Below are 13,694 nucleotides of genomic sequence, written 5' to 3' on the forward strand. Positions count from 1 at the left end.
GAAATAGCACCCAAGAAACCGCAAGCATTTAAAAACTCGGGTGATCATGTTTTCATAAATATCATAATGGAGTAGTCACGGGTAACAAAACAGCAAGGAAAATAAACTTGTTCGCTGTAATTGGTGAGATTTGGGGGAATTGTCCTCCCTGCATAAAAGATTCTAATCTTGCAATTCCGCAGCTCAAATACAGTTTCTTGCTGGCTGCAAGACTTGGGAACTGATTTCCCATGCTGTATTTCTACTAGAACTGTGGCTTCCAATAATTGGGGTCCACAATGAAAGCATTTGCATTGGATGCTCAGCTCACGTAAATTTCAGTGCAGCAGGGAAGTTATCTGGCGCTATCAACTTGGCGTTTGTTGAGTTATTCAGAATGCACAGGCACGCTCCACGAACCAGAAAAAAGTGAGAAAGAAAAGGGAGCTATTCAGCTCCCACAGGCTTTTGTGACCGAGCTATTTCCCCACAAATATTTATCGAAAAATACATGTTTTATTATCTCTTCTGCAGGACTGTATGCTGTAGGCTAATACAGATTACCTTTGAAGAGTATTAGAAAGGGGATCCGGAAGGGATTGTTGTAAAAGAGCACCCATTAACAGGAACATTTCCTTGATTTATTTAAAAGGTCACCCGCACGTTATTTCACCCAGAATGGGGGATGGGGGAAAGGAATCTTATTGCAGCCCATCAAGCCCAGGGAGCAGAAATGAAATTGGCTGGTTGGTCCCATTGTTCAAATTAATTGAGAACGGTTTAGTCGCAACTTTAGGAACAAAGAAAGGATTTATTTATTTTTTTGGTCCTAAAAGTGAACCAGCAGCCCATCATGAGCTGAACTAGGATTGAAAGCTGCAATTACAATGGGCTTGGCTTCAGCACCGTTTTGGGATCCAGGGTGAACTCAGGGGTGGAGAATTTTTTTCATTCCCTTCTGGACAACCTGCCAGTCCCATGTGCCGGTGGTGGGTGGAGCAATTGTTAGACCTTTGAACAGTTGGCTAGTTTCTACACATGCTTGACATGCCCCTCTCTATGCTGCCATTCAGTCAAGGAGGAAACATTAATGGAGTTTAGAGACATGTTCTAGCCAGGCATACACACTTGGGGTGCAAAGCAGAGGCAGCAAGAAGTTTGGCTTGGGAAGAGTTCTAGGGGCCAGACAAGAGTTATCCAAGGACAAATACAATCTTCAGTAGTTCGTAAAACACCATCTCAAAGGAGAAGCAAACTTCTGAGCCCCTAAATTCTTCTCCCGAGAGGCAATGACCGCTCACCCAGTAAGCATCCCAGCTGAGTGGGGATTTTAATCCTGGTCTTTCACCTCCTAGACTGGCTGAAAGCTCCACACTGGCTGAAATCACCACAGAACACCTGGTCAGTCAATCCTTTACTAGGCCAACGAATGACCATCTTTACATAAGTGGATCAGACCAGCCTGAAGACATTAGCCTGCTCAGTGTAGAAAGTTGGGGGCGAAGTGGGTACACCCACTCCCACATCCTAGTTTACGCCTTCAAGTATCATTTTGAAAGCATGAATAGAGCTTATGTTTCTCTTTGGGGAAAAGATAAGAGTTTTGCCATTGCCCTTGATAATTATAGTGGTCCTATTGGGGACCTTCACTCATAGATCCATGAAAGGTTGATGTCAGTCTACAACAGCTGTCCCCAGCCTGGTACCCTTCAGATGTTGTGGGACTACAACTTCCATCAGCCCCACTCAGCATGGCAAATACACAGGGATGATGGGAGTTGTAGTCCACTAATCACCTGGAAGACACAAAGTCAGGGATTGCTGGTCTACAGAAATATATCATTTGGGACTCTCAGGTGCTTTGAACAGTCTTTCCACTCTCTCATCTAGAAACGCTGGAGTGCGGTATGGGAAACGGAGAAATGCAGTGCTTACTCTTGAGGGGATTAATTGGTATAAATGTGTTTCATTTGCATATCTTGTAAACACGGAGAGATCTCCCCGTTCAAGTTTATTGCTGCAAATATCTAAATTAAATTAAATTTAATCCATTATGTTTTATAAGGGATATTAAAAAAAGGAAAACCACACCATCCTAGCTATAATAAAAATGGAGGAGCTTTGCCAAAAAAAATTATAGAAGTGATAAGATCTAGCTATAAAAAAAAGAATGTGTCTCATTTCAGCAAAAGCAATGGGGTGCATGACTATTTATTTAATTAATTAAAAGCATTTCTAAACAGCTTACTATTTCAAAAAATCCCAATCTACAGTGTACACCATGTCTTCCTATATACATAAAAATGTAAGGCTGTCGTCTTATAGTCCCATTGGAGGATTTGTAGTGTCTCGTCAGAGTCCCAGGAAGGGGAGGCTCTAGGAGTTAATGTGGGGATTATATGGGTAGGGTGGTGAGTCGAGTGAAGAGGAGCACAGGGCCCCCCCAATATAAAAACAGTGGGTTGTAGCTGACTAAATCCTACTCTGAGTAGCCCCACTGAAATTAAGGGTGATAAATTTATCATGTCCTTTAATTTAAATAGGCCTACTCACATGAGTAGGACGAACATTGGGTACAACCCAAAACAGAAATATAAACTCAGTTCCGGCACCTCTCAGGTGGGCGCCATTGCCATTATAAGGTAACGAGAGAGGCATTCATCATGAGTTCCACCACCTCTTTTTCTAGAAAAAATAGCTCCCCATCTGCCACTTTCCCCCAGGATGACGAGGAGCAATTAATAAGTACTCTTTGGGTTCAGCCAGTCAGCTACAAATCCACCTAACAGTTACCTGTTAATAAATAAATGAATAAATATATGTGTCTGCTAAAAAGTAATCCTTGTTCAGTTCAGTGGAACTTACTCCCAGGTAAACGTACACAGGATCAAAGCCTTATCCTCCGAGGAAAAGGAGCTCTTTATTATCGGATTCCATTACTGACACTTTCAAAGGAAAATCTTCTCAATCCCCTTTTAAAATAGTTTTCTTGAAATAGCTTTAGTGTGAAGAATTATATTTGACACCTATTGGGCCAGACCTGATTCATGTGTTTGCAAGGACTTCAAGAGATATATGTAAATGTCTCCAGCTAGGACTTTTTACTTCTGTATGGGATCTGAAGCTCCTTCTGTCAAAACGAATAAGGCTTGAACAAAGCCCAGGAGCCTTAGTGCTCTTAACATCTGGGAGGATTTGCAGGTTTTCTTCTTGCATTGTTTTCTTATCAAGTTACGTATGGTGTGTGCTTAAAATATGTGTGTGGTGTGAGGTTTAGTGGTTAGAGTGTCAGACTAGCACCTGAGAGACCAGGGTTCAAATCCTCACTTGGCCATGAAGCTTGCTGGGTGATCTTGGGCCAGTCACACTTTCTCAACCTAACCTACCTCACAGGATTGTTGTGAGGATAAAGTGGAGAGGTGGTTAAGGTGTGTATGCCACCCTGAGATCCTTGGAGGAAAGGTGGGAAACAAATGTAAAAAATTTAAAATAACTCAAATACTGCTAAATGTTTGCTTTCTCTTTTTATTGATTTAAATAGTGCATCTCTCTGTATTCGTTAGACTTTTTGGGGGAAGGGGAAGGGTTCATACATCTTGCCAGGAGCAAAAGTAGGTGCAGCAATTAATGCCAATTTTACCTGTGAGCATAGGGACGCGGGTGGCACTGTGAGTTAAACCACAGAGCCTAGGACTTGCCAATCAGAAGGTTGGCGGTTCGAATCCCCGTGATGGGGTGAGCTCCCGTTGCTCGGTCCCTGCTCCTGCCAACCTAGCACTTCGAAAGCACGTCAAGTAAATAAATAGGTACTGCTCTGGTGGGAAGGTAAACGCCGTTTCCGTGTGCTGCTCTGGTTTCCCAGAAGCGGCTTTGTCATGCTGGCCACATGACCCGGAAGCTGTACACCGGCTCTCTCGGCCAATAAAGCGAGATGAGCGCCGCAACCCCAGAGTCAGTCATGACTGGACCTAATGGTCAGGGGTCCCTTTACCTTTATCTTACCTGTAAGCAGTAGGCTCACACTCACACACCTCTCTGCATCCTTCATCCGGGTAAGCAAGAAGCATTAGCAGGATGCAAGGACACATTCCATCCAGACATAAAGGAAACTGCAAACAGGGCCAAGGTGTGGTATAACCTGGGGAGGACCCCGAGGGCCAGATAGAAAGGCCTTGAGGGCCACATTTGCCATCCCCTCCGGACCTGAGGTTCACCATCTCTGACAATGGGACTTTGCTAATTGAAGTTTCATTGGGTTGAAAGAGTTTTAACTGGCAATCCACACACAGGAGAATGAAGTTTTCCACCTGCTACCTCCATACCTACCTGTCTCCCATATAGCCTGCAGTGCATAGGCAAACCCCCGTCACATGATCGCATTGCCCTCCATTATGACATGGGCAATCCTGGCTGCAGTTAACCCCGTATGTTCCTGATGGACACGGCTGGGCACACACAAAGCCCTAGGTAGGAGGAGACAGAGAGAGAGAAAACAGTCATTTCAGGTTAACATCATTTCAGGTTAACATGGAGAAAAACAAACAAACACATTGCATTTAGATGTGCATTAAAGGATGTGTTTTGCATGTCATGCCATTTAATAAAGTGCTTGCAACTTTACCAGTATGTACGTATATTAAATGCATATTTTAGTTTGGAAGTCATATGAGAATGTGGACTTTAGGACAAAATGTGTACAAAATGACCATGTTAGGGTAAACTGTGTTCATAAATGTCTGTTCTGCCAAGTAATATATAGAAAGTAATGTGAATTTTAATGCAAAGTAATACAAAGTAATGTGCATTTTAAAAATTGCAGATTCATGCAGTAATGGTACAGAATGGACTTATGAATGAATGCAAGAGGACATGAAAACATACTGAGCCTTCCATTCATATGCCACACAATCCATCCAATTTCTACCAGTAGTTGCTACCATTGAGAAGCTATGGGTTCAATCCTGCTTGGAAACCCTGCCAAGCCATGTTGTGACTGCCACAACCCTCAGGTCAGGTTCCCCCTCTTCATTGGATGAGGCCAGGGGTTCTGAGTGGGAGAGGGAATCACCCTAGGTGTACACAACCACTCATAAGGAACACTGACGCACACTGCCTTCCATCAGCCACAGCTGGTGACCCATTGACACCCCTATCTAGACAAAGATAACCTAACTTCTGTTGTCTATGCTCTACTGCAACACATTATACGTGGGGCTGCCTCTGAAGATGGCTCAGAAACTTCAGCTAGTGCAAAATTAAGCGGCCAGGTTGCTTACCGGGGCAAGACACTTTGAGCATATTACACGGATTCTGGCTGTCCATTCATTTCCTGGTCCAATTCATAGTGCTAGTTTCACTTATAAAGCCTTAAATGGCTGAGGACTGCAATACCTCAAGAACTGCCTCTCCCCATATGAACCAACCAGAACCCTGCGATCATAATCTGAGGCCCTTTTTCATGTGCCTTCTCCATGAGAGATCCAGAGGGTGGCAACATGAGAATGGGCCTTTTCTGTGGTGACTCCCCATTTGTGGAATGCTCTGCCCAGGGAGGCTCATCTGGTGCCTCCATTATATACCTTTAGGCACCATGTACTGTGTATTCTCATTTTGTATTTTTACACTGTAAGATATGGATTTACGGATGAAGGATAGTATACAAATTGAATAAATAGTAATAATAATAATAGCAGGTGAATTTCAGTTCAATATTTGCAACAGGCCAGTGTCTTCCACCATACTTTATGGTAAGAGGCCAGTGTAGGGGTTCTAGGGCATGTTGTGTGGCACATACAAAACTTTGTCCTCCCACAACTTACTGCCATTTCCCCTCTCGTAGTATCTGTCACCTGAGGCAGTTGCCTCACTCAGCTTAACAGTAGGACCGGCCCTGCCTCTCAGCCAAGCACCTTAAAGCATTTTAGGCAGGAGAGGGTGGTAGTGGAAGAGGAAACAATGAACAATTCTCAGGACAAATAAAAAACACAGCACATCTCAAAACGGGAACGGCTTCATATTTGCCTTCCTCTGACAGTTTCTTCACTCACAGACCAGGAAGATTTGGCAATACCAACAACCCCAGAATGGAATACAGTGGGTCTCACTAATCATGAAGAAGGACTCTGAAAGCCTATCCTAACCTGTATGATTGCTGGCTCTTCAGCTGTGGAAGGGATAGCTTGGCCTCAATTCAAGAGCATCTGGGCCCTGCCATAACCATTTGTGTCTCTAGGCTTGAGCAAGGAGTGATATTTTGAATCTCTCTCCAGGAAGGCAAGTTGCCCATTGATCATGATAATAAATGCCTTTTCTCATCATGGTTTCAAAGAGGAGAGGATTTCTATCAGCAAATGATGAGGAAGCAGTGCTCCGAGATGCATCCCCTCAAGAGAGGTGTGAATCTTTTGACACAAACGTGCATTTAGGGAATATAAAATGCCCATCTCCGGAGGATCAAATGTCAGAGCAAAGTTGCAAGCAATTTTATGCATCTCATCAACACAGTTTGTTCCATCAGCAACTTTGCAAAGACTTCAGGCTTGTGTGTTCTCCAGCGCCCTTCCCCAATGTCATCAACTGCTGCCGAGGAAAGCAAAAGATGGTCCCAGCACCATCCCCTCTCCCAACACTTCATTTAAGTCAGAACAAGGATTAAAAGGCATTCTCCTCTCCAACAGAACATGTGCTGCAAGGACTTTGGGGCAACCAGACATGATCTTGACTACACAGCAGAGCCTGAATGAGGATTAGGTACAACTTCAAACTTTCAACCACTTTCTTCTCTTCATAACCAGGGTGTCAGATAATCACTTCCATCTTGCACAGTTGAACTACAGAACTTGCTCCCACAGAAGGCAGTGATGGCCACCAGCTTGGATGGCTTTAAACTAGGGTTGGACAAATATATGGAGGATAAGCCTATCAATGCTTGGTAGCTGCAGCTAGAGGCAGTAATACGTCTAAATACCAGTTGCTGGAGACTGCAGGAGGGGAGAGTGCTCCTGTGCTTGGGTCCTGCTGGTGGAAATACCACAGGCACAGGCTGGTGGAAATACCTGTGAGAACAGGATGCTGGACTAGATGGGCCATTGGCTCTTTTCAGACCTTTCAATGTGTCAGGAGTGCTTGCAGGAGCCAAGCCCTGTGACCAATAGGACTTTGCAGGACTGGGGCCTTCCTAAGTTTGTTCTGAAGAGGCAAGGTGCAGCTGCGTAACTCACAGCACCTGGTGGCAAGAGCCGGGAAGGGATATAAGGTCAGCATTTCCCTTCGGCTCTTTGCCACAGAAACACGTTTCCTGCCTTGCTGTGTTTGGCTTCTTGCTTCCTCATCTTCAGACCTTGACTTTGTGACTCCTTGCTTCTCGATCCTCGGATCCTTGACTTTGTGACTCCCTGCTTCCTCACTCTCGGATCCCTGGCTTCTGGACTCTCGTTCCTGCTCCCACCCTGCCATCTTGTCCCTGGTCCTGATGTCCTCAGCCGGGACTTCAACCGCCTGTAGACCGGACTGTGACACAATGCACCACAGAAGTGCAGGGGGGCAGTGGAGGGAAGGGGCTCTCCCAGACAATGTGTTTATTTAGCATTCATCTCATTTGTTTGTTGGGAGGTTAGACAGTGCTGCACCAAACATTCCACATTTTCCTGTGCATCTTCCGATCACATTTCTTATTGCAAAAGTCTTATCTTTGAGGGAGGCAAGTGTTGTGCAAGAGCTCCCAATCAACTCCGGTTGTGCCACCTGAACTTTCTAGCATGTGATTGAATCCCATGCCAAAAGAGCGACACTCTGGAGATGACCAAGGATTCCACTTCACACGAGTGACTGTGAAAACAGAACTGAAAGACCTTCCTCTGGGGTAGATGCCAAACACAAAAAGCATGAAAACAGGCAGGGGTACCATTCATATGTTTGGCATGAAATCTTGGCTCCATTTGAGATTGCAAAACCTAAAAGAGAACAGGCTCTGGTGCTCACTGATATAAGGCTCCTTACTGTAGTTCAGTGTGTTTTAGAGTGGAACAATCTTTCTTTAGGAGCTTGTGATTTCTTAAAATTCAGAAGTGCTTTTCAAAACCTGAACAACTCAGGAATCAGCTTGAAAAACAAAGCAATTCTTCTCCCTCATTCATCCATTTTGAACCTCTGAAAATAAGATGGGGAGAGAGCAGGGTGTGTGTGGGGGGGGGTTTCAAGGTCCTGAAGGAGGAGTATCTTTTGTGGAAATGCATTGAACTACGACAAAGTTTTGCCTCAGTGAGCCTTGTTTTGTTCATTTGAGATGCCTTCCCCCTTTTTCTTGTGCTCCCTTTGAGATAAGCCTAATAATGCTGTCACAGACAAGGAGAGTCAGTAGGGACTCAGTTTTTGAGGGTAGCCCCAAGCAATGCAGCCGGAGAGAGCCCCATAACTGTTCTGCAGAGAGTTGGAGACAGAGTTGCCTGACAATGGACATGAACAGAGGGAATTAACAAAGGGGATGCTTGCACTCTAGGCAATGCCCAACTTAGCCAGAACATGCCTCAACTTAGAGCAGCCTTTGTCAACCAGGTGCGCTTTAGATGTTTTGGAGCACACTGCCATCAGCCACAGCCGGCACAGTCCATGCTGGTTGAAGCTGGTGGGGGCTGATCCTCCAAATCACATAAAGGTAAAGGTAAAGGGACCCCTGACCATTAGGTCCAGCCGTGGCCGACTCTGGGGTTGCGGCGCTCATCTCACTTTATTGGCCAAGGGAGCCGGCGTACAGCTTCTGGGTCATGTGGCCAGCATGACTAAGCCACTTATGGCGAACCAGAGCAGGGCCCGGAAACGCCATTTACCTTCCCGCCGAAGCGGTACCTATTTATCTACTTGCACTTTGACGTGCTTTTGAACTGCTAGGTTGGCAGGAGCTGGGACTGAACAACAGGAGCTCACCCCGTCGCAGGGATTCAAACTGCCAACCTTCTGATCATCAAGTCCTAAGCTCTGTGGTTTAACCCACAGTGCCACCCACGTCAGAATTGTAGAGTTGGAAGCGTCACCTAGTCCATCCCCCAGCACTCCAGGAGTCTTGTTGTCTGGCATGGGGCTTGAACCTACAACCCTGAGATTAAGAGTCTTGTGCTCCACCAACTGAGCTATTCCACAGGATGCCAAGTTGGCAAAGGCTCTAAGAAATAAGAAGAGCCTGATGGCCCATCTAGTCCAGCATCCTGTTCTCACAGTGGCCAACCAGATGCCTCTGGGAAGCAAGCAAGCAGGACCCAAGTGCAATGGGGCTCTTTCCTCCTGTAGCTTCCAGCAACTGGTTTTCAGAAGCATCATTGCCTCTGACCATGGGGCAGAGCATAGTCATTGTGGCTGGTGGCCACTGGTAGCCTTCTCCTTGCATGCCATCGCAATAGATCATTACAGTTAACAGTGACAGATTATAGTAAAGCAGTAGTGGCCAGCTTAGTGGGGCAGAGGCACAGAGCATTGTCGCATCTCTCCTGGGTGGGGTTTGGTGGGGAGGCAAGATTGTGGCTGTGCAGACACACCAGGAGCAGTGTCAGACTGGCTCTGTTGCTGCATCCGATCCAAATCCTGCTCGGCTCCATCTGGGGTAGCTGCAGTGATCCCTGTGCCAGACAGAGAGGCTCTTGTTTCCACCACACTGCCTGCTATTGCTGCAAAGCTGGATTTCCTGTTAGATTCTTCATCCTACCGAGCAGGCATACTATCTGAGAACAGGAGCAATGCTATCTTTAAAAGGAGGGAACTGAAGGGTAGGGAGGAGGAAAGAGACAGAGAGCGCACGCTGATCTTCCTTTTCAATCTCCTGCTTCAACTGGGAACCTGATTCCTCAGGGAGCAAATCTCTTGGCAGAGCTGCATTTCATCATACGCACCCCAGGGGAGCGTAGAAACTGCTGTTCTCTTGCGATGGTTTCTGGTCCCAGGTGAAATCAAGTTGGAGTCGATGTATATTAATAAACCTGAAGTTGCAAATGTCTTCAAGGAATACTGGTGCATGCATAGCGTATATTATACATACGCCCAAAGCACACTAAACGTGCATTCAAAATGTCTACAGCCAAAGACAGGCCTTCTGTGGAACATGAGGACAGTAGCACCTTCTTTCCCTTTCTCCATTCCTGGCTTGCTGCAGCCAGAACTGTCCTCCAAACATCAAGAGTTAAAAACACAAAGCAAGAAAAGAATAAGGAAAAAGTTTCTCTCCCCCCCCACAGACACACACAGTGGCTGTGCAGAATCTTTTTCCTCTTTCATGAAAGCCCTGGAGAGGCCCTTTAAACTTAAAATCCCAACATTTGCAAGTGGAGTGCTTTTGCTTCTAACTGCCTCTGCTTCCCCCAGAGCTCCTGCTCTGCCTCTTTCAGAGTGTGCATGTCTGTGTATGTGTGTTTTAAACTCAGCTCAGTTCAAAAGCAGGCACAGTTAACTGCAGGTTTGTCCCCGGGGAACAGAACAGCCAAGGATAGGGTTTTCAAGAAGCACCCCTGGCCTTTGGAATGCATCTCTCTGTTTCTTCCAGGCAGCATCAGTGCAGACAGCCTCATTTACGGTCCACCCACCAACTGAGTAGAAGAGAATTTCTACAGCTTACACACCCACCCACACGGTAGTGCACTTTTGACAGTCTTTCTGGCTGTACTTGTGCAGGCACACACCTGCAAGTCATATTGCACCGCCAGCTTCAGGGTGATGTGCAGCTTATCTGCTTGATGGTGCGGCACCATAGGTCCACTGCGCATGGCTTAACATCCATGCTCAGGCAAGCCACAGAATCCAGACAACAGGCTGGCATCATCAGTTGTGCTGGATTCAATTATTCAGTACCCACTTGCTTTCTGTATTTAGCAGTTTATGACACAGCCTCAACAATGCCCTTCTGTAAGCTGTATTGCCCCCCTATACCCCTTTGTGAGGAAGTGTGGGATATACATGCCTATATGAATTTAATAAAGAAAGAAAAGAAACATTGCCTCCAGTTGTTATGCACCTTCTTCCTGCACTTTATTAATTGCAACTCTGCCATTTGTATTATTATGCTGCTGTTTAATATCATTTAAAAATATTGCAAGAAATTTGCCTGGGGATTATTGTAGTTTCCTTGGGGTTACAGCAGTTGCAGGCATGGGAAAATGTGATGGTGTCAGGTGAGGGAACAGGAAGGGTCAGACATTTAAAATCCACCCCTGCTCCAGTTCATCTTCCAACCCAAATAACCTAAGCTGTCCTGGCAATTTGCCCTCTGGCAATGAGGTGCTTTTACTCAGTGTCTGTACAAAAGAAAACAATTGCTACCCAAAACTTGATTGTGAACACAGAAACATAGGAAGCTGCCTTATACCAAGAGAGATGGGGCAGGGCACCTGGAGATGGGGATTTCGATCCAAACTACTGGAAATAAATGAATCATCTGGAGCATCAGGATGTTTTTCATACATTTTTTTTGATATCTGTATTAGGCATTATTCTATCTCCTGTTCAGTTTTAAGGTGTTCAAGTTGGATTGGTTTATTTCTATTGTTTTATACAAATGTGTTCGGATTGGGGGGTTGGTTTTTTTTTGCATTTATTTCCAACTGTTTCTCATCTGCATTTTTTTGAGTGGCTATACTTAATTGTTCACTTTGGGCACCATGTTGTGGGAAGGTGTCAGACAAACAAACCGACAATGGAGGTGGTGATGCCAGCATTGCAGAGGATTGGGCTAGGAGACATTTTGGGTCTGTTCCAACTCTTTCATTCTGTGATTCTGCAATGATGACGGTGGTGATATGGACCCGACTGAACACAGCTGAGAGCTTATTATGAAACCAACTTTGTGATGGTGGCAAAACACAACAGAACGTAACCAATGGGTTGGGTCCAGCAAGGTTCTGCTTAGAGTAGTCCCACTGACATTAAGGGGGCTAAATTAGACCATTCATTTCAGTGGATCTACGGTGAATAGGATTCTGGATAGCTCAGTCAGTAAAGCATGAGACACTTAATCTTAGGGCCATGGGTTTGAGTGCCACATCGGGCAAAAGATTCCTGCATTTCAGGGGGTTGGACTAAGTAACCCTTGCGGTCCCTTCCAACTTTAAAATTCTATGAATCTATGAGTCTATGATTCTATGGCTAACACTAAACACAATCCAATGCTTCTCTACTAGCCTTGCATCCTGGGGAGCAACCCTAATTGTAACAGTGGTAGTCCTGCCATTCAGCACTCTCTCCACCCTTCCAAAATTCACTAGGTGATCCATGGGGAGAAGAAGAGTGCGCAGTTCAGCACATTCCTGCCATAGCTCAGAGCTTGTCACGATTGTTCCAGCATGGACCTGGTGGCTCCTCATTCCCCACCCCCATGTAATCCACAGCTTCCAGTCATCTTCATAGCCTTTCATGGTATTAACCAGGAAGGATCCCCAGAGTCTGTCTGACACCCCGTCCCCTTTTTCTGCCCGATTTCAGCAGCGGGACTTGCCAACAGGCTAATTGTCAAATGATGGAATGATGCCAGGGAACGGCGCGCAGCTGAATGAAGCCTTGGCAAATCCAGAGGGAGTTAATTATCACATTATTGATACAGATTTAGATTTGGAAAAGGGGGAGAGAAAAAAGAGCGCAGCCTTTCCCCACCCCCTCCCTTGACACACAGAATTAAAGGTGCGAGTAATAATGCGCTGCCTCGAAGCCAATCCCCGGCAGCCCCTCTTAACACAAGTAAAATTATGCCAGAAATGAGCAAGATTATGCGAGCGGGAGGGAAAGAATTGCATTGACCTCTGTAGCAGACCTCCCTATGATACAGTGCAAACACTCCCCAGAGTCTCTGGGCTGCAGCATTCATGCCTTCCCTTTCTGTGACTTTGGATGCCTCTTGTTCTCATCCATCTCGTTTGAATCTTGCTCTTCCTCCCAGGAGCTCATTGGTGGCCTAAGAGCCTCCACCGCACACTGACCAGGTTTTATAGTTAGGCTAAGAGATTATGGGCTGTGGCAGGATCACCTGGGGAGTTTCATGGCTGAGGGCAAATGGAAGCCAGGTCTCCCTGATAAAGAGCCACATGCTTCATCTCATTGTTAGGCTCAGGTAGAAGCAAGAAGTGTGATTAGTTTATCTTTCTCATAAATCATAGAATGACAAAATTGTAGAGTTGGAAGGGGTCCAAAGGGTCATCTACTCCAAACCCCTGCAATGACATGGAACTCAGCCCCAGCTAACAACAACAACAACAACAACAACAACAACAACAACAACAACAACAACAGTTGTTAGAAGGCTCCTTTCCCTTCAGAGAGCTTCATTTCCCAGCATACTCTGGGAAATACAGTCTTTTAAGCCACTCAGGGAATAGCAGTTCTATGACGGGAACAACTCTCAGCAGCCTTAACAAACTACAGCTCCCAGGATTCTTTGGGGGAAGCCATGACTGTTAAAGTGGCATCACGCTGCTTTAAATGTATGGCGTGGATGCAGCCTCAGCTCACGCTAGCCACTCAGCACATCTCTTGAGCCTCACTGTCAGTTCAGTGAGCCTGGTGCTCATCCTGGAAAACAGTCCAACAGATCTCTGGGGAGCACTGCCTATTAGAATATGAGACTGGATGCCATATTTTAAAAGGCACTTACTGAATCTGTCTTGTGCAAATGGCTTGAAGATGCGTTATGCAAAGCTTAACCCCACCAACATTTATGTGCACTAAAGTATGTGCCAAGGGCTGCATGA

The 13,694-nt window shown here is 45.7% G+C and overlaps 1 protein-coding gene across 6 annotated transcripts in view; it reads right to left on the reverse strand.

Annotated features, from left to right (window-relative positions):
• The window catches only part of MEGF11 (multiple EGF like domains 11), a 339,136-nt gene that overhangs the window by 113,865 nt on the left and 211,577 nt on the right, over positions 1 to 13,694 (reverse strand). For all 6 annotated transcript variants that reach the window (XM_053365792.1, XM_053365790.1, XM_053365788.1 and 3 more), the window contains one exon: positions 4,306 to 4,442. In XM_053365792.1, coding sequence (XP_053221767.1) covers positions 4,306 to 4,442 — 137 coding nt within the window. The remainder of the gene's footprint in view (positions 1 to 4,305; positions 4,443 to 13,694) is intronic.

Source organism: Podarcis raffonei, chromosome 14, assembly GCF_027172205.1.
Source record: "Podarcis raffonei isolate rPodRaf1 chromosome 14, rPodRaf1.pri, whole genome shotgun sequence".
NCBI lineage: Eukaryota > Metazoa > Chordata > Lepidosauria > Squamata > Lacertidae > Podarcis > Podarcis raffonei.